Raw genomic sequence first — 25,987 nt, 5'->3', positions numbered from 1 at the left:
GCGAGATGGGGGGGGGGGGGGGGGCGGCTTCTACTCTGACAACAACAGTGCACTTGTACTTTGCGCCGGTGCGGGCTATCGCGCATACCGTATCTTGCAAGCGATCTCCACACTGTATGCGCTGTGCTTTCGCCGCTCAGTTTCCGTTGAAGCGCCGCACAATGCCGCGCTTGAGCATGTCAGCAACCTGGTCGTCAATTACGCGGCGTTCCGAGGTGGATACCCGATAAGGGCATTGCGTGGAGGTGCATGACTGCCTGTATCTATCGGATGAAGAACGGCTGATGTGTGACCCAAGCCAGAAGCAGGGCTGTCAAAAGAAGTGCGGAACTTCTGCTGGAGAGTGAGCAGCTGGCTTCGTTCGGAAGATCACCTTTCATCGTCGATGGAGGCGGTGGAAAGCGTCGAGGAGGAGCTGATCAACTGCAGGGTGACCAGTAAGTGTGCTAAGGTCCGTAGAAGTAGAAGCGGTCGGAGCGTCAAAGATGCAAAAGGCGTCAACTGGCTGACCAAGGCCTAGGCATTCACCATGAAATAAAAGGTAAAAGGCACGCCATAGGATTGCCGACGAGCATGTTTTGTGACGGCACTGCGAAGAGTAAGGAGAGGAAAAGGCAGCGGAGAACATTTGCGGCAAATGAACACTTTAGAGTGCGTTAAGAGAGCACGGAACAACGGCATTGTCTTCGGACACAAACAGTTTATCACTAGAAGGGCGGTTTTTGGTTGTCTCAAAATCGTGAAGTGCAGAAAGTTCGAGTTTGGCGTGACAACACTCAATAATGTCGTTATTATTTGCAAGGAAGTCACAGACTAATAAAGTAGACAGTTTTAGCTTAACGTTAGCGTAAAAGCGGGGTTAAGGGAAATAGCGTTACGGTTCCGCAAACGAACTCTGCAGAAAGATAGTTTTAGTATAGCCTGATAGCGTGTTTACGTGCTGGACGCTATTCCATTACGCTTTGAATTTCGCATACGTGGGGCAACTAAGTAATAAAATGTGTGTGTGCATCCGGAAACAGCGAGAGGCAGCGCAGTGGAAACCACGAGCGCGTTGCAGTACAAGCTCTCTACCATAGCCTCCGAAATCTTCCCATCTCAGAGGCCACATGCCGTCGTTGTGCCTATCTCCCGACTTTACCTATAGGTGGCGCTCGCTTCTCAGCGAAAAGTTCTCTTGTTAGGCTTAGCCGCGTTCGAAACAGAAGCGATTTCGAAAATTCCTCAAGGTTAGCCATAATACTCTCTCGTCGAAGCGGCAGGTCACTAAGTAAAAGTCGTTTACGCAGTGATTCGCTACGAATGAAGTTAATTCTACAAAACAACGCGAAATTCAGTTCGAAGCGGGCGGCAGGGAGCGCCGCCATGTCTTACGTAAACTACGTAAGCCACGCAAAGACGGTAACGTTAAATCTGCGAAATAGCGCGCATACGCTAAACGATATGAGGCCTCGAGTGTTCCGCGCATGCGCATTCCGATCCTGCTATTCCGGTAAGCCCGCTAACATGGTAAACATGCTAAACTAAAACTGTCGAATGTCATGGGAACACGAGGGCAGCACAACGAATTCGACGGTATACAGAAGTCCTTGAATAAAGACCCGAGCAGTACATGGCAGCGAGAGGCGTAATGTTATGAGCGTTCGTGGTTCGAAGGGAGAGGTCGGATAAAGGCGTCAGAACCTTTCTTAGTAAGCGACAGAGTTTGGCGGAAATTACGGATACGACGGCTCCTAGATCGACAAGTGGCAGGACGGCGATGCTTTCTACACACACTTCAATTACGTCGGCTTCAAATGCGTCGTCACTTGGCAGCAGCGACGACGCATCTACTTCAACGCTGAACGCCTGTCTGCATTTTCTTGCCGCAGATTTCCTGTCGGAGAAGCTGCAAGTTGTGCCTCCCCCCCCACCAGTTAGTTCTGCAAGCGTGTCCGTGACAAGCGCGTCCGTGACGTGGCGGACACGGCAGCGATTTTCCTGGTAACTGCAAGCACGACTGTCAGCTGAGCCAATCAACTGCGGCATTGGCAGCGACGTCACAGCGTCAAAGCTTCATAAACGAGTACTTCGCGGGAGTTCGATTCACTTGGCTGCAGCGACGACGCATCTACTTCAACGCTGAACGCCTGTCTGCATTTTCTTGCCGCAGATTTCCTGTCGGAGAAGCTGCAAGTTGTGCCTCCCCCCCCACCAGTTAGTTCTGCAAGCGTGTCCGTGACAAGCGCGTCCGTGACGTGGCGGACACGGCAGCGATTTTCCTGGTAACTGCAAGCACGACTGTCAGCTGAGCCAATCAACTGCGGCATTGGCAGCGACGTCACAGCGTCAAAGCTTCATAAACGAGTACTTCGCGGGAGTTCGATTCACTTGGCTGCAGCGACGACGCATCTACTTCAACGCTGAACGCCTGTCTGCATTTTCTTGCCGCAGATTTCCTGTCGGAGAAGCTGCAAGTTGTGCCCCCCCCCCCCCCCACCAGTTAGTTCTGCAAGCGTGTCCGTGACAAGCGCGTCCGTGACGTGGCGGACACGGCAGCGATTTTCCTGGTAACTGCAAGCACGACTGTCAGCTGAGCCAATCAACTGCGGCATTGGCAGCGACGTCACAGCGTCAAAGCTTCATAAACGAGTACTTCGCGGGAGTTCGATTCACTTGGCAGCAGCGACGACGCATCTACTTCAACGCTGAACGCCTGTCTGCATTTTCTTGCCGCAGGTTGGTGCTTTAAAATACTATTGTACGAATAGTATTGCATACAATTTACCGTCGCTGCTGCCGGGTTTCTGCGCTTCTGCTTTTTTTTTTTCCTTTTTTTGTGAAGTGAATATTTGTGTTGATAAGGTATGGCCAAAGAAATAGCTAAACTAAAAGAGGAAATGAAAGCTGAACTTGCTCAACTGAAACAGGAATTTAAAGAGCAACTAAAGCAGTATCGTGAAGCATTGGAAAGGGACATGCGCAATGAGATCCGAGAAATGAAAATAGAGCACAAAAATCGAATTCAGAGCATTGAGTTCGGTCACGCCTCAGTTGAAGAACTGAAGGCAAAACTGAGTGCTGAAGAAACTGCAAGACGAAAACTAGAAAATGAAAACATAGCGCTTGAAAAAAGATGTCACGCCCTCGAATGCAGGGCGCGAGAACTTGAAAAACGCCTCGTGCGCTCGGAGCAGTACTCTAGAAACAAAAATCTCGAAATACAAGGCGTCGTAAAGAAAGATAATGAGAATGTGCTGGACACTGTTCAAATGATTGGGAAAGTTATCAAAGAAGAGATTGTCGAAACTGACATTGAAATATGTCACCGTGTACCCACGCGAGACCCAGAAAAATCGAACATCATTGTGCAGTTTAAATCCCGGACCAAGCGCGATGCTGTGCTTAACAAAGCAAAGAAAGCACGTCTTTCTAACAAGGACATTGGAAATGATAACACACACAAAATTTACGTGAACGAGCACCTATGCCCTACCCTAAAGCAACTGCTTGGAACTGCTATCGGTAGAAAACGTGACCATGGATGGAAGTCCGTCTGGTCGTATAATGGCACGATTTTCGCTAAGCAGTCTGACGACGCACCCATTGTAAGAATACAGCATCACGAAGACCTTTCGAAGATATGCTAAGTAGTGTACTTTCTGTTCAAAATGGAATATTTTGATTTTGCTCTACCACAAAATGTTCATCTACGAGATAGCAAGGTTATTTCTGTTTTGCATTTTAATTCCCGTTCCGCTATTCACAAAAGTGACAGTATCTCTTGTCTTCTCAACCAATTTTCTTTCCAGTTCGACGTCATCATGATTTCTGAAACTTGGTTTCAAAATAGCTACGATGTCGTCGGACTGGATGGATATACTTCATTTTACATTAACCGTCAGAATAGGCGAGGGGGTGGCGTTGCCCTCTATACTAAAGATACTTACCATTACGAACTGATGCCAGAATTTACATTCATAAGCCTTGACTGCGAGATGTTAACGGTCAAGGACAAGAAAGGGGTCTTATCAGTAATATACCGCCCTCCGAGCGGAAGTATTGAGACTTTTAGTAGTTGTTTTGGTAAGCTACTGGAATTCTGTTCATTTAATAATGTTCATTTTGTCTGTGGAGGCGACTTCAACATAAATATTTTAGATAACAACAAGCATGTACAGGATTTAAACAATCTACTACTATCATTTGGCTTTACCAATCTGATCACTACACCAACGAGGGTTACTCAATCGACCTCATCTGCCCTCGACCTTCTCATTACAAATATAGAAACGTCAGTGTGTACCGCGGGTACAATTTCTAATGATATTAGTGATCACTGTCCAGTCTTTATGGTGTACTCACTAGATAATAGTATCAAACAAAATACTGAATTAATTACTTACCAACACATTTCTAATGAAGCGCTGGATTTATTCAGTGTAGCTGTAGGTACGCAAAACTGGGATTCTGTGTTAAGAAAAAAAAATGTTAACGAAGCATATAACGAGTTTCTCGAAGTCTTTGTGCGCATCTACACTGCGCACTTTCCATTCAAGCAAGTTAGGAAATCAAAAAAGATACGAAAACCATGGATTATGAGTGAGCACATCAAAATGATAAAAAATAAGAACCGCCTTTATCATGCGTTTTTGCACTCCAGATCAGAAATTAAACTTAAGGAATTCAAGACCGAAAGAAATAAACTGAATAAAATACTAAGGCAAGCAAAAATAGATTACTATCAACGTCTGTTTTCTGAAATCAACAAGAAACGTCCGGATGCGGTTTGGAAAGTAATAAATAGCGTCTTAGGTCGTCAAACTAAAAGTAGTGTACCCAAGTCAATAAGCTATGCAAATTGCGAATTGATCGGTAAAGCACTGGCAGACCATTTCAATACTCATTTTGTGAATGCAAGCGTTACGCACACCCATGACTCCCAAGTCGTGTATTCACGAGATAATTGTGTTTCAGAAACTATATTTATGGAGCCAACTGATGAACGCGAGGTGTTCACAATAATAAAAAATCTTAATAACAGCAAAGCATTAGATATTGACAATTTACAAATTAAGCCCATAAAATACGTCTTACATCACTTGCCATTCATCCGCTCGTTGGTCCATATATTCAATCTAGCAATAGAATCGGCGACTTTCCCAGATGGCATGAAACGAGCTAAAGTATCTGTGTTATACAAACATGGCGATATAAATAATGTTTCTAATTATAGGCCAATATCTGTCCTACCCATTTTTTCCAAAGTGCTAGAAAAAATTATTGCTACGCGCCTAACAAAGTTTTTAGACAGACATGACGTATTAACAAACTCGCAGTTTGGCTTTAGAAAAGGTAGATCGACTGAGGCAGCCCTTTTATCCTTGAAAGAAAGTATTGTGCAAAGCATAGACAACGGAGAATTCGCCCTCGGGCTCTTCATTGATTTTAGCAAGGCATTTGATTGCCTCAGTCATGACATTCTTAAATATAAACTATCAATCTATGGAGTACGCGGACATCCACTCACTTTAATGGAATCGTATCTCAGAAATAGAACTCAGTGTGTATGTATTAACAACGTCCTATCTTCTTTTTTAACACTTACAAATGGAGTACCGCAAGGGAGTGTTTTGGGCCCACTATTATTTAACTTATATATTAATGACTTAGTAAATATAGATCCTACAGTTGATTTCTTTATATATGCGGATGATAGCACTATACTCTTCAGGGGAAAGGACGCAAAGGAACTAGTTATCAGGTGTAATGCATTGCTAATGAAACTATCTGATTGGTCACTTTCAAATGTGATTAGAATTAACCCCACTAAAACGAAAGCTATTCTTTTTAGAGCCAGAAACAAACCTTTTCAGTTGGAACATTCAATCTCTTATTTAGGCAAACATATAGAACTAGTTAATGAGCACAAAATCCTTGGAGTAATATTTTCATGTCATTTGAGTTGGGATGCTCATTTTAATAACCATCGAAACAAGTTTTCTGCAGTTGCCGGTGTACTATCTCGCTGTAGAGCTTACATGCCGACAAAAGCCAAGCTACAAATTTATCATGCATTGTTCACCTCGCAATTTAATTATTGTAGTTTAGTATGGGCAACCACAACGCAAACTAACATAAATAAAATAGTTACATTACAAAAGACGCTTCTTCGACACATTGCTAATATCGAACCCCGATCAACAACAAAAGCATTGTCACATACATATCAAATCGTATGGGTAGATCGATACTATGAATATCGTCTTTTACAAATGTTCTATTTTGCAGGAAAAGAATGTAGAGATTTTCTTTCATCGCTAGCGACCTTGCAACACCATGACATACCTGTGCATCTCAGAAACCCTGAACCTTGGCTCGTACCGCGCTTTCGTACCGAATATAAGTTGCAATCTATTAAACACAATTTGCCGAAAATTCTAAATAATCATGTTCATGCTACTAATTTCTCTCGTAAACAGTTGAAGATGTATTTCGTTAACCTGTAAACATATATATTCATGTATAGCAATGTATATAACATGACCATGTTTTTGTCTTTTTTTGTTTTGTTTTATTTGTAAAAAATGTCTGTTGTTGAATTTTACATATCCTGTCATAAGCATGCATCTGAGTTGTAAATTTGTTTAGTTTATGTCTTTGTTTAGTAAATTTTTTGCTTTAGTTTTATACCAAAAAATGTTACTGTTATCGCTCTGCCATGTGCAACGCCTCCTGGGTCCAGTCAAGCTGCTGACAGCAGCTTTTAGCCCCGGAGGACGTTTCTAGTCTGTACTAGAAGAAGAATAAACTTGAACTTGAACTTGGAGAGGGACGAGGACTTGTGCATTGCGACATGGATGCATTTCGTGCCTCGGCACTGCGGCCATCAGTTTTCTTGCTCGGTGGGTCCGGTACGGCGACGCATTGGAGAAAGCGAGCGACGACGTGGAGATTGTGAGTGGCGGGTTGACGCGGGTGGGCGATCCGGGCAAAAGGAAGAGTTAGGAGGGCTGGAAGGCGAAGATGAAAACTGAGCGGGGAAAGGTGGCGCTCGCCAGGTGCTCCGAAAAGGAAACGTGCGACGACGGCAACGGCGCGCCACATGACCAGCACCACCACAAGCAAAACATATTTGGCAGTCATCGAACGTGCACCATTGTTGAGGGTAAGCTACGACTCGTGGCTGAGAAGTCGGAAAATGCTGTCGGTCTGGTAGCAGCATAGGTGGCGGTGAAAAGGTTGGTGGTCGATGCATAGGGGGCGGCAAGAGTATTTGTGGACAAGCTCGGGAACTGCTTCTGCGTACGTGAGAGGCGCAGTGACTAGTAGGCCTGAGAAGCTTGCTCCTCGATGAAGTCGCATAGCGTTGATGCGTAAGCGGGTGGTTTCTCCGGGACGCAAGACGTTAAAGATAGCTGGTGAGCGACCTCTGCGGAAACGAACTCCTGAATCATAAGAAACAGAGTAGCATGGTCGTCACCGACTCCAAGGGTGGACAGAGTCAGCGGGCGCAGGGGGACGTCTGGTGTGAAGCCGTTGCCTGCGCAACTCGTCGTAACTCTGACACAATTCTATCACTTTGACGACAGTGCGAATACTCTTCGATAATAACATTTAAAACGCATCGTCCTCAATACCCTTCTTTATGTGTTTGATCTTCTCCTCCTCTGACATCGACGGGTTCATCCGTTTGCAAAGGTGAACAATGCTCTTAATGTCGCTCGTAAAATTCTCTCCCATCTCTGTTTTGCACGAAGCTTCCGTACTACTGGCCGAGCGAAAACATGCGTAAAGCTGGTATTGAAGACCAACCGCGTAGTTAGATCGGATTCATGGTTTAGAAACCATAGTTTCCCAACGTCCGAGAGATAGAATGCAGCATTCCACAACTTGGTAACATCGTCCAACAGGTTATGGGCACTCACTCGCTCGTATGAGGACATCCAATCTTCAACGTCTTTGTCGTCTGTGCCGGAGAAGATAGGGGAGGAGGAAGAGGAGTAGATTTTAATGAAGCGAAGGGAGGCGAGGTCGGCCTGGAGAGCGTGTCTCTAGCGTGCTACCCCTCACTGGGAGAAGGGGAAGTGCGAGATACAGGGAGAGGTATATAGGTGGCAGGTGATTATGATATCCTACAATGAGCTACTATTTACACACGTCGTCCAATACACAGTTGTGCACTTTTCACACACTACACGAAGGAGTAGTGCTGTCCACAAAAAAACATCATCGCGCCAACACATTTCGCACTTTTTTCACTTTTCAAGTCCTGATTTCACAGGTCCTAGAGACGACCGTCTCAACTCGTCTCACACATCAAGCTCCAAAGTGATGTTATGGTGCGCTGGACATGGTCAACCCTTCTCTACGCGCCAAAAACCTTTGCTTCCGAAAAGAGGCGGGAGTCCAAACAGTCAACACTACGCTTTAATGTCTTTCGCTCGGCCACATATTGAGGGCACACGCAAAGTATGTGGTCTATCTCGCTGACACAAGGAACGGGCCCAAACCAGGGTGGGTGGCGCCGTTGGAGGAGTTGGAGCAGTACCGCTTGCATCGTTGAGCATGATGGGAGGAAGAGTGCGACTGAAGTTCCAGGGTGGTCGAAACCCAGCAGGCTCCACCACTTGCTAAGAGGTTTATTAGCAACGGACGCAGGCGAACGGGCAGCAGACACAAGTGTTCGGCCAAGGACAGCAACCACGAGCTCATGCCGGTGGCGATGCTGCTAAGGCGCAGGCTACTCTTCTTTATTACAGTGGAATACACGGAATGTTTCACTAATCTCGTAGTTACGCTTCGCTTTCTTGGTCTTTATGTCGAAAAGAAGGTTACGCTGGGAATTGATGTGATATCTCCATTAATAATGCGAAAAGCACCTTCAGTTATATAAATGCTGCAGAATCTATTCAGCAGGCTCACCTGTCTTGTCGAAAAACACTTTTCTAGCAAATGAAAGCATGGATTGGACCACCAGGTGCTTCAACACCTAATTTTTTAAATATTTTATAAAGAATGTAGGCGAAGATTGTTGAAAATGTTGACCCTCTTTGAAGGTGTTTTTGCTTAAAGTCATTAGCACCCAAACAGTGCAACCTTAGTAGAGGCAAAATTATATTGCCGAACTGCACGGAAAAAGTCCGGTTTGTCATGTAGTACAACTTTCTATCAATGAAAAATAAATTGCCCATCTTAAATTTTTGGCAATCGGCGTGAGCCTAATGAATAACTTGTGTGTATACGTAGGTAGATACATCTGCTATTCAAGAGGTTCTCTACCAGGACACACATCATCAATCCTCTCTCATGGTGCGCCACCGAGAAGGTTCGGTGCATGTCGTGAGTACCTTGTACTGCAAGATTTTTTGTAATGATCGTGCAATGCGGTATCCTTACCTCACAAGGAATCGCATCTGCACAATACTCTTGGCCGCAGGTCATAATGTAGAACCGGCGCTTGCTTATTTTATGTGGTTCTTGCGGATAATGCTTTGGTCGTTTTCCTCATCACATAGGGTGCCTTCTGCTCGGTATTGCAACGTTCTAAAGTTTAATAGACCACAACACGACGAATAACGTCCAGTTCCAATATCAAGTTTAGCGCTGCAGTAATATATATAGCAGGAACAACATTAGGTAATTTCGGTGTATCGGTTTGTGCTAATTTCTGCCAGTGGTGGCCGCGCCAAATTAACGACCCGCGACTCACCTTAGATTTCAAAAAGTCAAATTTGTGCGTCGGCCGCTCGTCGTATGGGGCTATAGTTTGGTCGAAGAGAATTCTTGACTAAGACAAGCTTTCTCGGTAACTAAGAAGGACCGAGAGCAAGACCGCCAGAATTTTTTATTAGAATAAAGAACTCTTACCAAAAGTCGCACATTTCAGTTAGTAGTGAATATTAAGTCGCCGCATTCAGGAAAGACCCGCCTTCAGGAGCTAACACAATCTATTAAGGCGCGAATGACATGACCTCTAGATAACAATGTTTTACGAATGCAGAGTGGGCCATTGGTCTGGTAGCGCTTCCAGAGAAATCCATCTGTCGTGCAGAGTGCCTATGCTGCCTTCAATCCGTCAATCTCTTGAGCATGTTTCACACTCAAATTCACACTCGCGCGATAATATGCACGAGCTCAAAAATACGCGAAAAAACTCAGTATTCACACTACACAACAGCAACACGAATATATTAACGCATTATCTATCGGCGTTTTATTCAGGCAGTTGCTATACGCAAGGCAGTATGTTACACGAAACATCTTATAAAATACATCAAATCTGAAATATTTATGAAATACCATTTGTTGACGTCCAGTACCCCAAAGACTTCTCATTGTTTTACTCAGAAAAATTATTAGAGATATTACTTTAAAAAATGTGGCACTACTAAAATATTCACGCTAACTTTAATTCTGTATTAGGAAGGTATCATCAACCACGAGCTAAGAATAAAGCCTCTACCGGAAGACGAACGTTCACTGCAAGGCCGAATACTGCACAAGATCTACAAAGTACAAGAAATAAAGGGCACCTATGCGAATATTGGTAAGCAATATTATTTCCTCCTTCTGTAAATATTTTCCTACCAAACAACCCGAAAAAAATCATTTAAAGGCAGTGTTTACATTTGAGATGAACAGGTGTGTTGTTTACGTATCCTAAAAATTTCCGCTATGTATGTTTTTTACCATGCTCGTTACCTTGCTCAAAACAAGACTCACGCAAGTAGTTGCAGTCGACGTTCAATATCAGTCTAATTCGCACATAGCGCGGAAGAATGAGCGGAATGGTGAGAAAATGCTATTTGGCGTCTCCGCGACAGCGAACGAATTAGGAACGCAGCCAAAGCTTGCGTACTGTTACCAGCAGGTACGCAAGTTGTGGCTCAATTCTTGATTCTTGTAATAAGTTGCTTTCCGAGTAATTTGTGCTGCCATTCTAAGTATAGTAAGAATATTTGGAGGTCAAATAGGAATAGGAGAAGTTATCTGCGGTGTGTAACACGGCAAATAATTTCTCAAGGGTGAGTTACGTTCCAAGGTCTGTAAAAATGTAACACTCCTTGACGACCGGGAAAATTAGGTCCGCACTCAGCGGATGTCTGTGGTCCATCTGCGTATAGACCTACCACCGTTCGTCACGCACGCGCAATGAGGCGGCGCTTTTAAAGTACGGATGACCGACAGGTGAGCGGTGTTTCCCCAGCCCGCACTGAAATGCAGGAGACCATTGCGTTTCAAATTCTATTTGTCGTTACGTAGCGCAGTTATGAATTGCGTACTTTGTTGATAAGTTCCTGGTACATTTTAGATGAGCTTAAATGCAGAGCGAAAGACTTTTTATATCAGGCATATTTTTCAATCACACACAGCAGCAACTACACAATCAGTGTACCCACACCATTGAAATTCAAGTTGACGAGCAATCCTGAAGCGCTTCATTTATTTTAGCAATGACCAATAGTGGAGGAATAATATCCAAATCTGTCGAGCTTATGTCGAAATAAGTTGTGCAACACAGTTGTTAAGGTATTGTGCAACATATGCGTTAACAGAGTTGCTTTGGCAGCATATAAGGGAGGCAGCAGCACAAAATGGCAGCGACGGGCTGCGAGCAATCAAGGTTATAGCACGTGGCACAGAGGTACCCCAATGTTAGAGAAAACAGGAATGATCCTTTTAATTTTCTGTATTTTATTACTCCAAACCAAGGCACCACGTGCAAACACGGTGCATTGTGCGAGAAATTTTATTCAACCTTGTTTTTAACTACATGTCCTTAAAACTGGTGTTGAGCGTGTTTGCCAATAGCTAGATTTCACTAAGGATGAACACTAGGAAAATCTACAGCGTAGCATTGACAGAGTAAATGCATTCTACCCAAGACACAGCAAGTGTTACGCTGGGTAAATGATGCATCAACCAACTAGCGAGCAAAATTAATTGCACTTTACTTGAGAAAATGCAAACTCAAGAAAAAAATTTGTCGCAGTTTCACCCGAAAGGCGAAGCACCAATTGCGATAGAAAATTAGCAGAGAGCTATACGGAGTAAGGATAGTAGTTTTATCAGCTGTATAAACTTACCCGGCCGGGCCGGGTAGAGGAGTTATTTCACGGGCTCGGGCCGGGCTCGGGCATGGCGTGTGCTTTTTCACCCGGGCCCAGGCCGGGCTCGGGCTTTCTGCGAGTTATTCTCGGGCTTCTCAACTCTGAAAAACGTGTATTTTTCAGTCTCGGGCCGGGTTCGGGCCGGTATCGGGTCGGGCTCGGGCCGGGCTCGGGCTTAAGGTGAAGGGGTGGCGGGCCGGGCCGGGCGGGTAACGTAGATTATTTCCGGGCCCGGGCCGGGCCCGGGTCTCGCCATAAGAGTTTTGATCGGGCTCGGGCGGGCTACCCAATGTAAAAACGGGCCCGGGCCGGGCCCGGGCCGCAAAAATCAGCCCGTGCAGTGCTCTACGCCTCCCCTCCCTCCCTCCCGTCCCCTCACAGCCTTTCGCGCGACGGAAGAAGTTGCGTTTACTCTCTATATATGGAAAGGAGGAAAGAGACGCTTACTTCTGCAGCCCTTCAGGGAGCACGGCGCAGAACGCGCGTTTGCTCTCCGACGTGTGTTCGCTCCCCGGGAAAGCGCACGTCCCTCACGCCCTTTCATTCGCACATACAGCGTCCGGAGCGCGGCGACGATTTCATTGCCGTTGACGTCATACGGAACCTCACGGCGACGGCGACAACGACGGCGACCTCGACGGCAGAAATCTGCTTTGGAGTGTCCATAGAATTTCTATCGTAATAAAAGAAAACTGCGAATACGTCCAAACAGCAATGAATGCGCATAGCCACGAACACGTTCCGTTATTACATTGTGATGTACTATCAATGTTGAAGACCGAGACTGACGTCCGTCGGTTGCGGTTTATTCTATAGTTTCCTCTTCTTCTATAGTCTTCAATACACTCCCGCGGCCGCGTTGAACTGGTGCGCTTTCATACGGTAGATACGCTGCACATGACGTCGGTTTGGTTGACGCAAGCCTTGAAGTTGCCTCACTTGTGGTCCAGCTTATACCCTAAGATAGATAGGAAGCGCTTGAACTAGTTGGGCCATGTCGGCCAGGTTAGCGGCGGACGACTACGACGAGGGCTGCTGTAGTTTTGACGGAGAAAAGCCGTTAGGGCGTGCTGTCGTCGCGCTCGTGCCACACGGTAATACGACACGGTAATACGACAAATGAGGCAGTGCAGGGTGACATGGGTTGGGCCTCTTTTGAAGTCAGAGAAGCACAGAGCAAAATTAGTTTTGAAGAAAGGCTCAGGAACATGGATGAAAGTAAATGGGCGGCTAAAGTGCACAAGTATCTCTACATGAAAAGCGTGGACACAGAATGGAGGAAGAGGTCAAGGAAGTTGGCAACCAAGTACAGGATAATCGAAACTGTAAATAGACAACCAGGGGTCATCAGAAAGAAAGTGAGAGAAATAGAGACCGTGAATTGGATGCAAAGAATGGAAACAAAAAAAACACAGCATATCCACGGGGTGAATGATGATGAGTGGGCGAAGCTCCGGAGGGAATCATCGGATCTCCCGCTTAAGGGGACGCTAGCACAAACGCGTTAGAAACGTGCAGTACTCTCTAGTAAGGGGGAGCGGCCACAGCGTCTTACGCAGCCATTTACACATGCCGGAACGTGCACCGCGTTTGCCGACGCCATCACATGACTGCTGAGAGAGTATACCCCTCCCCGGATTCATAAACGCTCCTCGACTTGAACTTGACTTGCCACCGCCTTGGGCAGCGCGTTCGAAACGCGTTGAAGGTAAGGCGGAGAGGCCACAGCGTCTTACACCAGCTTCTTACACGTGCCGTAACGCGCTAGCACAAACGCGTTAGAAACGCGCTAGAAACGCGGCCTTTCGTTAATGTTGGGTATTTATTGCCATCGTGGTGCGTGTGTCTATGTGCGCTTCGTGACGTAGTGGTTAGCGCCGCGCGTTCGGAAGCGAGGGGTCCCTGGTTCGATTCCGCGCTACGGACACAACTTTCGGAATTTTTTTTCATAAAACGCCGAAAGCGTTCTCCGGAATCCGGAAGCTGGCTTCTGGAACCGGAAGTGGAAACGGAAGCGGAAGCGGAACCGGAAGCGGAAGTCGGCTTCCAGTTATACTATACGTATAGATATATATGTATATATGGGTATACATACATATACGGACACACAACGCCATCTATTGAGCAATTCATAAAACTAGACGTGGCTACCTACTACGACGGGGACGAACGAGTGCCGCTATAAGGAGCTTCGCCCCTAAAAGGACAATGGAGATTTACAAGAATGAGAAGAAAGAAATTAGAAGGGAAAATTTGTACGATAACACAAAGGGCAGTGCCTTGCTATTTGAGGCTCGAGCCGGTTGCCTAAGGACGAAAACATATCGGAACAAATATTCGGAACTATATGAGACATGTGTATGCTGCAGTAAAGATCCAGAGACCAACCACTCAGCACATCCTAATGGAATGCGACGGGATCCACCCGGCGAGAACCGTAGGTAACGTGCAACTCCCAGAAGCGCTTGGGTTTAAAGTGGAAGGAAACAAACAGATCAGCCGTAGAGATCAGCAAGAGAAGATTAGAGTACTGGTGGAAAAAAAGCAGGGAAAATATGGATACGACCTGATCTCTTAAAATCATAGGCAGCGGTACAAGGTAAATTTTTGAAAAATAAAAATAATGAGAGGTATACAAAAATGATGGATAAAGAACATGTATAATATACCTGATTAAATCAAGCAGGCTAGGTGACTATTTGTCGTCGCCCCGTTTCAAAGGGGATGCCAATAAATCATCATCATCATCATCATCATGGCATGCTTTCCTCGGCGCAACAAGTATATACTCTCTAATCGTCGTTTTGAGTCTGCAGCAACCTGACGAGCTTACTGCGGCGCCGGCAGTTGCGGTTGCTGTTGGCGTCCCACCAGGCTGGAACAGAAGGCCAGACTTCATTTGACGGTGCGCAGATGACCAAAGGAGCGGTCAGAGGAGTTTCTTTCATTGTCTCCTTGGGCCTGCACATGAACGGCAGGTTGTCCATGTCCGTCATGCTCTTGATGGAGGTGCCACGAGTGCGTCCACTGGTACATTGGCGCGGCGGTACACTCTAGGTCATGTCAGTACCGGTGGAGTTGGACACTTTTTGTCGTTTTTGGATGAAGTTGTCAAGCTTGTAGTCTTTAGGCACATCTGGCGGTGGCGGACTCTGCGGTGTAGTTGGCGGGAAATAGCTAGGTTTGTCGATGAATGTGGGCCCTCTGTTGGGAGACGTCCGCACTTTCACGTATGATCGGGTCGCTGACGCTGTGCACATGCTGGTTGGTCTCAGGACTACGGTTTCGAGACCTGATTTGCCGGTGATGGTCGGTCTCCACGTTGCGGTGGCGGTCGAGCGATGAGCAAGAGCGATGGCGTCTCTGTTCGCTGTATTGTATTTGATCCCCTTGCTCGAGGCTGAACAGCTTGCGCGTTTCGTTTTCGGGTCGCTTTTCAAGCAACGTTTCGTTTTCGCTTGTGCTCGTGATCTGGGGACCCGTATTGGGGATCACCTTGTCGTTGTTGAGGAAGAGCTGACGAGGTACCACCGCGTCGGTCTGGAACTTCGGTTGTTGTACGCGCGATGTCGGTGGTCTGACCTTTGCGCGGTCCTCGGTCTGGAACTTCGGTTATTGTACGCGCGATGTCGATGGTCTGACCTTTGCGCTGGCCTCGGGCTGGAGCTTCGGTTGCTGTACGCGATGTGTCGGTGTCAGTGATCTGGCGTTTGCGCTGACGTTCGCCTGCTTACCGGGTGTACAGACTGGGTGTGCTGCCTGCTGTCCTACGAAAGGGCTGTCGGCAGTCGGTAGAGATCCGATGACGGCGCGAGAATTCATGCGGAAACGAACGCGGCTGATGGCGTGGCATAAAGCTGCATAATGATAGTTCTTTCGTTGCAATTCGACAAAAGCTTGGAGGAATATTGGATATTCGCATATCAGCCGTCTTGGCGGACAGCGCAGCACGAACAAATTGTGCTCACAAGCGATAAATTCTGGCCTTGTTTCTTCGCCTCTTCTGGCGCAATCCCACCAGGAAGCTTCCTGTCGCGCGAGGAACCACGTGTGGTCGGCGACGAGATCGGCATGTTCAGACTGGATCTCTCGCCGCGCGTGACGAAATGCTCGTTGCCGCCCACCAACTCTAGTTGCGCTGAAACTCTTTACGCCTCTTCTCGCAGGTTTGTTCCGAATTCATGGTTGGTGCAAGAGAATTTTCTATGTATCTAAAAAAATATCCGAGGCACTTAAGCGCTTGTTATGAGTTGTGAATGAGAAAGGCATTAATGTCCAATTGAAAGCCACTGAACGTTTTGCACGAGTTTTGTAGTTTAGCTGCTGTCTCACTGCATCGGATCGAGGCACCTGCACTTTGCGTTTTTGTGCTAAATGTTCACTACGTTCATCGCCGCCACTCAACGCCGCTCCATTCCATTTCGCGTTTTCGAACCAACAGACGCTCACGTTCTAAGCCACACTTCGCTGCACATCGAGGACGTTATGCATTGCGTCCCGTACCTACTCCATCGAGACGCACTGGTGACGTTGCGTCGTTGCGATGCCCTCTCCCCTCACGCAACACCTGGAGCGCCATAGTAGCAGCACGAGTTCGATTTCGCCCCCTCTAGTCCACCGTGATATACCTACCTATACATCTTCCTTTTGGCGCCGCAGGCGGCCTCTTACATATGACTGTGGGGCAACTGAAGTTTTGAGATAGGGCCAACTTAAATATTGAAGGTGAGCCAACCTAAATTTAGGGTGGGCCAACCTAAAATTTGGGTGTGTGCCAACTAAAATTTGGAGGTGAAGCAACTTGAAATTTGGGGGTAGCCAAATTGAACTCTGCGGATGGGCCAACTTAAATTTGCAGATGTGCTAACTTGACATCTGGTAGTAGGACAACTTGAAATTTAGGGGTCGACCAACTTAATCTGGGGGTGTGCCAGCTTGACATTTCGGTGTTGGCCTACTTGAAATTCGGGGTTGGGCCAATTTAAAATTTGGGGGTGGTCCTACGTGAAGTTTGGACTTGGGCCAATAAAAATTTGGGGGCAGGCCAACTTAAAAATTTGTTGTGGGCTCACTTGAATAGGGGGCAGCCCACCTGAAATTTGGGAGGGTACCAACTTGAAATTTGCATTAGGTCCAACTTAAATTTGGGTGTGGGCCAACTTAAAATTCTAGCTTCGACGAACTGAAGTCTTGGGGTACACCAACCTAAATTTGGGGGTGGGGCAACTAGAAATTTGGATGTGGGCCAACTAAAATTTGGGGGTATGCTTGTTCATACTTAGACAACTCCGATGGAGTTTCTTCATTATTTTCATACAACGAAAATCAGTCTCTGACCGATTGGTGCGACGATGACTTTTTTGTTGCATGACGTCGCGCAATGTAGATTTTCCAGTGTGAACTTGCATCTGTATTTGTGCTGTAGCTTCGTTGCATATGTACAATCTAACGTTCGCGTTGTCGATAGCGAAGTTTTTTTCCTTGATGCGCACTTTTCGGGAATTCCTTCAGTTTCTTGAAACTGCTTTAGAGCGCTTCTAACTACTAAACGGCCGCACCGTGTCTCATCATTGCCTCAAATCTGTCAGGAGGTGTTCAGAGAGTGTGACATTTTCCATGAAGCACTGCGAATAAACTAAAGGTAGCGACATTCCTCCTCTCCTGGCCTCTTCTTCTCGCAACTTGCTCTCTCAGTTTGCAGTTCTTCGTTGCGGCGATTGAGGGGCTATGCTCTGCGAACAAGAGCAACTGTCGAGGCATCGGTGCTAGCCAAACAAAAAAAAAACAAGAAAACAACAGGCACGACCGGTGGCGCGGGGACGCTTGCATGTTTGTTTGAGTGGTAAAAGTGCGAGAGCAACCACGTCATTTGCTCCACCAACAGGAAGGCGTGGATAGGCCCCGGACCTCCTCTCCTGGCCTCTCTTGCAGGATGAGGCAGCAAGATAAAATGATGTTGCTACCAAATCTTTCTTCAGGAACCTTCGTCACCGTCACTTATTAGCAGCTCCAGAATCCACTACCTGATCTGGCAACACTGTCTAAATACACAAAAATGGCTCCGACATCCAGGTTTACGGCATCTCTTTTGCTTGGTGCTGTGATACCCCTTTGTGGCGTCGAATCGAGGTGTTTCGTGGAAGCCAAAAGGGTCCTCGCTGCCAGTCACCTTGTTTTGCTCGGTCTGAAGGATTTGAGTGATAATATCGCGGAAATAGCTGCTCTGAGTGTGAAAATGTCCAGCCTATTCATTGAGTTGTGTCAGATTTTAAATACGAAGCATTTCTTGGCGAACATTTGCTACTTTAACAGTATCTATCTAGCCGCCTACGTCTTTGTGCTCTCATGGTCGTTTCGTTAACTTGGTATGTACCAAAATTGGCACAGTATGACAAGAGTGGATGACGAGCATAAATGACTGGTCATGACATAAATGTCATGAAATGCATGTCATGTAGGTCATAACAGTTACCCAGCGAAAAAGATTAACACTCAAAAATCACTGAAATTGGTTCAGACAGGAGTACTAAATGAAGGAAACAGTAAAGGATGCTGGCAGAAGTCGTAGTCATTAGCATGACTCAGCAAAAATGACAATGACTCGGCGAAAAACGTTAACACTCAAAAGCCACTGAAATGGGTTCTGACATAGGTACTGAGTGAAGGAAAGACTAAAGGACCATGGTAGAAGTCATAGTCATGACCATGACTCAGCTAAAATGACGATGACTCGGCGAAAAAAGATTAACACTCAAAGAACCACTGGAAGGGTTTCTGAAGTGGGCACTAAGTGAAGGAAACATTAAAGCATGATAGTAGAAATCATAGTCATGAGCATAATTCAGCATAAATGACAATGACTCGGCAAAAAACGTTAATACTCAAAAGCCACTGAAATGGGTTCTGACGTGGGCACTGAGTGAAGGAAAGACTAAAGGATTATAGTAGATGTCATAGTCATGACCATGACTCACCTAACATGACAATGACTCGGCGAAAAAAGATTAACACTCAAAAATCACCTCAATTGGTTCGGACGTGGGTACTAAGTGAAGGAAACGCTAAAGGATGGTGGTTGAAGTCATAGTCATGAGCATGACTCAGCAAAAAAATATTAACGCTCAAAAACCACTGTAATGGCTTCGGACATAGGCACTAATTGAAGGAAACACTAACGGATATTCTAGAAGTCATAGTCATGACCCTGACTCAACAAAAATGAGATGGACTCAGCGAAAAAATATTAACACTTAAAAACCAATGGAATGTGTTCGGATGTGGTACTAAGTGAATGAAAAGGCTAAAGGTTGGTGGTCGAATTCATAGTTATGTGCATTACTATGGCTTTCGCCTTAAGGTCTCTTAGGTGTAGCTAAAGATACTCTTGAGGACTCATGACATGAATGCCTTGACATACGTGTCATGTAGGTCATGAAAGAGTCTTGGTGCTCTTACGGTCGTTTCATTAACTTGGTAGGCTCCCCGCACACCGCTTCGCATAACATTGATTCCTACAGGGCGTGGGATCTGCCATTTTTTTAAGACAGCCTTTCAAATGAACCGGAGATTAAAAAAGGAAATGTTTGGGCGTAGCGGGCATCCAAAAGGTGCAAGCTCTTGTTCGCGACGTTGCTCCACTGCTACAGGTACAATATTTGACTGTTTTTGGCTTTGATAGGCAACTCGACACTGCCACTCGTGTTGCAGTATATTTTAAGTTTCAGTTTCCGTTGATTATTCTATAAATACAGTGAATGGGTTACAGGTGATATATAGACGAGGGTCCCAAAGTCAAAGACTGCAACGGGACCCTCGGATAATAATAACAACGAAAAAACGTATCAAAATTAAGCAAGTTGCACAAGCCAAAAAAGATCAATCGCGTAAAATACAACATAGAGAAATTAAACAAAACAATTGTTAGTATAAACAATCGTATAGTGCATCAAAATGCTGTCCATACATAAAATTGGCAAAGATAGCGTGATTATTGATGTAATCTTAGTAATACAAGTAAAAAAGCTTAAGGGCATGACTGAATGCATGAAAGATGAAGATTTAATGGTGTTGGGCAAATCATTCCATAGGTTTATGGCCGTGCGTCCATAATTAGAATGAACCATAGGTAGTAGAAAATTGTAGTTACATGCAAACCTGGTTTTGATATTATTAATGAGATAGCTGTAAACGATGAATTCGTATGAAAGATGTTTATTAAGTAAATTATAGAATATACTTGTAAGACTATATTTGAAGAAGCTCGACACAAGAAGGATGTTCTTTTCACGAAGTAACAGATTAGCACTCGCGAAAAAACCGGTGTTGGTGATAATGCGTATTGCTTGATTGTGTAATTGCTGAATAGACGAGATATGACAGTAATATGTATTTCCCCAAGAAACAATGCCGTAATTAATGTGACTGTGAATGAAAGCAAAGTATAATGATACTAACGCGTCTTTGGAAAAACGCGCTCTTGATTTGAATAACGCTCTGATCGCGAAGGTATACTTTTGCTTAATGAAGGCAATGTGTTGAGAAAACTTCAGGTTAGAGTCTAATTTGATGCCCAAAATTGATACGCAGTCTGAGACAGGAATGTGATCACCATATAGAGTTATTTCAGGCATGCTAGGTAGTATTCTTTGGCTTGATCGGAAAATCATGAAATGAGTTTTCGTAGGATTAATATTAAATGATTGGAAGAACACCATGCAACAATCCGTTCAAGCTCATTGCTTAGTTTAAAGATTAAGGTTGCTAAAGATTTGTTGCACACGGAGATGGTAGTATCGTCTGCATGAAGTACAGAATGTGCAGATTTAGGACACGTGGGTAAATCATTAATATTGGTGCACAGTATGATATCGCGCATCAAAAGGACATCAGGAACAGGTGTAGCAACGTAATCACCATCGGGCACCGGGAAAGATGATAGAAAATTGACGAAAATCAAGGTTTTAGGCGGCAGGCGGACGAAGGCGGTCGTACTAAAGTTGTTCGGCAGTTCAGCACGAATATGCGCGAATAGAGGAAGTTCGAGGCAAAGGGTACCGGTGGAACAGTCGATCAGAGCTGAATGCACCGTAAGAAAGTCTAGTCTGAGGATTAGGTCATGGGAACAATTGGTCAGCACTGTAAAAAGAACTGGAACATGGCGGTCGGCGATACTTATCCGGGAAGTGCACATTCCAGTGACGGCAACAGTGCTGCCATCGGCGACGTGTATCGCTCGTGTAGTAGCAGGCGTGAGACCCTTCTTCAGTTGACGAAGGAGAGTAAAGTATTGAAGGACTCAGGTATTACTCATTATGGGCACCTGGGCTCCAGTATCTAATAACGCCGTCAAAGGGACACCGTCGACGTGAACATCAAGTAAGTTCTTGTTCGTTGGGAGCGTCAATGGAGGATTTTGACACGACGAAGATACTGCAGCGCTACGCACAGGAGCTGCATGGTCTAGTTTTCCGTCCGGGAGGGTCCATAATTGGTCGGCGACGAATAGCGGCGTGGCTGGGGCGACGGGCACCGATGGTGCCGAGGTGACGTCTAGCGTGCGGGACGACTGTCATCGACGGATACGTCAGTGGTAGAAGGCATACGGCGAGGCGAGTAGCGGCGAGGGTCGGCATATGGGCGAGGAGACGGGGAAAAGTAGCTCGAATACGGCGATCTCCAGGAGGTGCGGGAGTGGCGAGCGACGTGGCCAATGCGGTGGCAACGAAAGCAAATGGGCTTGTCCGGAGTTCTCCACTCTGTAGGGTTGCGGTATCTGGGAGGGGAATACAGATCGCTGCGAGGCGCAGCTGTCGGCACCAGTCGGGTGTCACGTCGGGAGACGGAGCAGGCAGCAGGAAAACCGAGGTTGGCCAATTCTAGCCGCACAACTTCCTGAACGAGTGAGATCACTGGGGCTGGTTGGTCAATGGTGGGGTCAAGTGAGCGTGGATGGAACGGGGTAGGACATGCAGCCTCGAGCTCGTGGCGAACAATACGTGTGACGGTCTCATTGGAGGGGGGTGCAGCGGTAATGGCGACGCAGGACCACGTCGCAGCCGTGTTAGGGAGCCGGGAGAACTGTGGAATGACACGGCTGCTTTTGGCGAGCTCAAAGCGGTGGCATTCCTTGACAATGAGGTCGATGGTGGACACATTGTTGAAGATCAACAAATTGAACGCGTCGTCCGCGATCCCTTTGAGAACGTGACCTACCTTGTCAAATTCAACCATGTTCTCGTCGACTTCCCGGCAAAAAGCGAGCACGTCTTGTATGTACGAGACATACGATTCAGTGGAAGACGGTATACTCGGGTAGCAAGCTCTTTTCTTGCAGCCAGCTGCCGACCGGTCGGATTTCCAAAGAGGTCGCGGAGCTTCTCCTTGAAAGCGTCCCAACTAGAGATGTCCTGCTCCTGTTTCCGGAACCAGACACGAGGTGTTCCGCCCAAGTAGAAGAGGACATTCGCTAGCATTATGGTAGGGTCCCAGTAGTTGTTTCGGCTAACACGCTCATACATGCCGAGCCAGTCATCAACGTCGACATGATCTTGACCAGAGAATATGCCAGGATCGCGGGGTGTGGCAACCATGACGTACGTTGTGGTTGGAGTAGCAGTAGTATCAGCAGACGAGGTGGCGTCACTGGGAGCCATGATGGAAAGCTGGACGGTGCAGCCGCTGCGGAGCTCCGTGGCGAGGACGGGGAACGGCACGCTCAACCAAAATGTTACGCGAACGAAGGATTAAGTACAGCAGACTATATACAAAGTATATTTACAAAGGATAGCAGCGCTGGCTAGTTCAGCCGACAGCTCGAAAGCAAAGAGCAGTTTGCTCTTTGGCGGAGTCATCTGTATTAGTGTAAATGCATGAATTGGAAAGGGCTGAACCAGTTGCAATAAAAGTTAACTGTGTGCACAGTGTAGGAAGGCAACCTAGTGGTGCCGTGTGCAGATAGAATACTCAAAAGCTGGAACAAGCGTTGTTTGCAGTTGATTATAATTGCTTGCGAGCCAATAAACTGACAACCCACGCGTTAAAACAGAAAACAGCATCCTGTGCTTGTACCGCTAAACTAAAGTAAACTATGAAAAACACATGGCGCTTCGCGGCATAACGTGTGTCATGATCGATTTGAGTCCTTCTGAGGCAGTTATAATTCCTACTACCGCGCCTGCACACAGTAGTACATTACCGAGAATATTCCTTCTTAAAGCATTAGTTACGCTAATGTTAGGGCAGAGAACTATAAACGAACTAAACCCAAATGAAGCTTGTGCGTACATCACTATATAATTTATAAATGCGCCTGCCTGAAAAAGTACACTCCGTGATTGAAAACGCCAGTAAGAGATTTAATATGAACAAAAAGAAAGCGATGGTCTACTCGCCGGGAATAGAGAAGACGACCCGAGTGAAGTGTTCTGAACAGATCAATGTAGTATCAGTGACATTCTAGTTTCTTACCCAAGTCACTCTCTAGTGCGCGTTGTCTCCTTCTTTCTTGAAACGATGAATGATATCATAATATGATAATGATACCTTGAAAACACAGCTTCATATTGTAAGCATTCGCAATTTATTCTAAATACACGGCTACGGAATGTTAAGAAAGTATATATATTCATTTGTTACACAAGAGTGATTCTCTCTAAAGATTGAACCCGATTGTGTCGTTGAAAATCATGAATTTTGCACTTCCTGTATTTCTTTTCTTTCTTCCTTTTTTGCGACACAGTAGCCCACACTATTGACAACTCCCTCTGCCACGTGGATCCTTTTTTTTTTCTTTTTTCATCCGTACTTCATGGCAAGGCCGGCAGGCCAAATCCACTCTCGTTCTCTCACCATGACGACTAAAGCTACATAGTGGTCTAAGTTGTTGTGCTGCTGAGCACGAGATTGCGGGATCGAATTCCCGCCGCGGCAGCCGCATTTCGGTGGAGGAAAAATTATAGAAACGCCCGTGTGCTTGCGTTGTAGTGCACGTTAAAGAACCCCAGCTGGTCAAAATTAATCCGGAGCCCTCCACTACGGCGTGCCTCATAATCAGAAATGGTTTTGGCACGTAAAACCCCAGAAGGAAGAAGACTAAGGGTACTTGCCCCCTCCCCCCCCCCGCCCCCTGTTCTGCTTGAACGTTTCGTCTTCGGTCAGCTTACTATACGTGTCCCATTATTTTCCTCCCCATTGAGAATGAGATAACGTCAGCTGTACAAGCACCCGAGATAAGCAGGTGCTGCCCTAGTGGAAGCAAACCACCTTATGGAAACGTTGGCTTTGTTACTTATGAAAGCAACGCTTTGTCAACTCGAGATTATTGCAAATAAATAAACAGCTATTTGTCTAGTGTATATACTGCTTCAGTGGACATGAAAAGTCTGCAGTTCATAACTGAAACCTTAGTAACAAGAGGCGCAATTCTACTATCCTTGACAGAGCACGTTCTTCGTTAACACACTGAAAGCTTACTTCATTCTAGACCGTAAAATTAAAGCAATCCAAAATAGGGCTTTGGAATGACCTATCAGATAACGCAATTAGATACGCAGTCTCTAATGATTACACTATAGCGACCTTGACCTGATGAGGAAACCTGTCGACAAGACCTGTTGAGGAAGCCGAAAAAACAGCGAGGCTGCAAGAGAGCAATCTCCATAAGGAAGATGGTGAGGTCAAAATATTGGAAATCTATTTCGTATCTCACATCTTGCTCGACTTTTCTTGTTCCCCGAGTGTAGGCGTCAGCTTTTGTAGTCTGTGTAACAACAATCTCGGGTGCATACAGCATTCGTATACAGCTCGCCTATATGAAAAATCTAAACTGCGTTTGACTTGCCAGTTATCTCACCTCACTAATGCTACGAAACCTGGGAACATGTTTTCAGTTGCTGTGCTGTAAGTTTTTCTTCGTTTAACCCTTTCATCGATAGGTATGTACTCTTCGTTAAATTGCCTCAGGTACGAAAGGCAGAATCGATATTTCTCCGCGCCAGAGTTCTCAGTAATTACCGGTTCACTGTGTAAGGTGTAAAATATATTTCTATATTTTTGCAGAGCCGGCGCTCACAAACGTTTTCCAACGATCCAACGTGGGCCACCAGGGCAAAGCAAAAGGCCAGAACAATCGGAAGCGTATGTGCAGATTCAAATGATACGTCACTGCAGACGCGATTCCTAATATTTATACACAGGCACTTTGCAGCAAAAAGTAATTTAAGAGTGCTCACTCAGTTTATGAAATAGTTACATGCCACAAAGGTGTACGTGATAGTAGTATTTATTTATTTACTTATTTATTTATTTTTATTTATTCGTTTCCTTTAAATACTCTCAAAGCCCGAAGGTGTTGCAGAAAGGAGCGGCAAAAATAGAAAATACGTATGCATTGAATTAAGAAAAAGCACAGAAAACCGCGAATTTCAAGTTGTTACAGTCCGAGACGACAGCGATAGAAGAACCAGGGTGGTTCGTGTCAAAGCTTGTCCCAGGGCTGAAACATTCTTTAAAGAAGTACATTAGACAAGCAGCCACTCAAACATTTAGGTCGCCTCTTACCTAGAAGAAATCTAGGTAGGAAGAGTAAAAATGGTTTCTTTCAAACCAGGGTTATGAGGCAAATTATCATTAAAGACAGACAGACGAAAACACGAGGCTTTGGCATATTGGGAAAATTGAAAGTGTTATTAGTCGATGTGACACTGACATCTCGAGAATAATTGCAAAGAATTTATCCAGTGGCTTGATACTGAATGCTTTAAAGTGTGGTACTCAACGGCTAGGTGACCATGCCTTAAATGGCAGAGCAATACGTTAAGCTTTGGCGTAACCATTGTTTTATGAAAAAATGTCACAGTTTCGCCCTAAGGGCGAAGCAATGAATGCGATAGCAACAC

The 25,987-nt window shown here is 45.7% G+C and overlaps 2 protein-coding genes across 2 annotated transcripts in view; one reads left to right on the top strand and one right to left on the bottom strand.

Moving 5' to 3' along the window:
- The window catches only part of LOC125940430 (A disintegrin and metalloproteinase with thrombospondin motifs 17-like), a 202,978-nt gene that overhangs the window by 110,804 nt on the left and 66,187 nt on the right, over positions 1 to 25,987 (bottom strand). The gene's annotated exons all lie outside the window — the stretch shown is intronic.
- LOC119463553 (venom metalloproteinase antarease-like TtrivMP_A) overlaps positions 1 to 25,987 on the top strand; it is a 93,300-nt gene that overhangs the window by 38,982 nt on the left and 28,331 nt on the right. The window contains exons 3-5 of the mRNA XM_049656574.1: positions 9,229 to 9,321; positions 10,405 to 10,528; positions 25,149 to 25,226. Coding sequence (XP_049512531.1) covers positions 9,229 to 9,321; positions 10,405 to 10,528; positions 25,149 to 25,226 — 295 coding nt within the window. The remainder of the gene's footprint in view (positions 1 to 9,228; positions 9,322 to 10,404; positions 10,529 to 25,148; positions 25,227 to 25,987) is intronic.

The sequence above is a fragment of the Dermacentor silvarum genome, chromosome 9 (genome assembly GCF_013339745.2).
Source record: "Dermacentor silvarum isolate Dsil-2018 chromosome 9, BIME_Dsil_1.4, whole genome shotgun sequence".
NCBI classification, from domain to species: domain Eukaryota; kingdom Metazoa; phylum Arthropoda; class Arachnida; order Ixodida; family Ixodidae; genus Dermacentor; species Dermacentor silvarum.
This window is presented reverse-complemented; position numbering and strand designations above follow the sequence as displayed.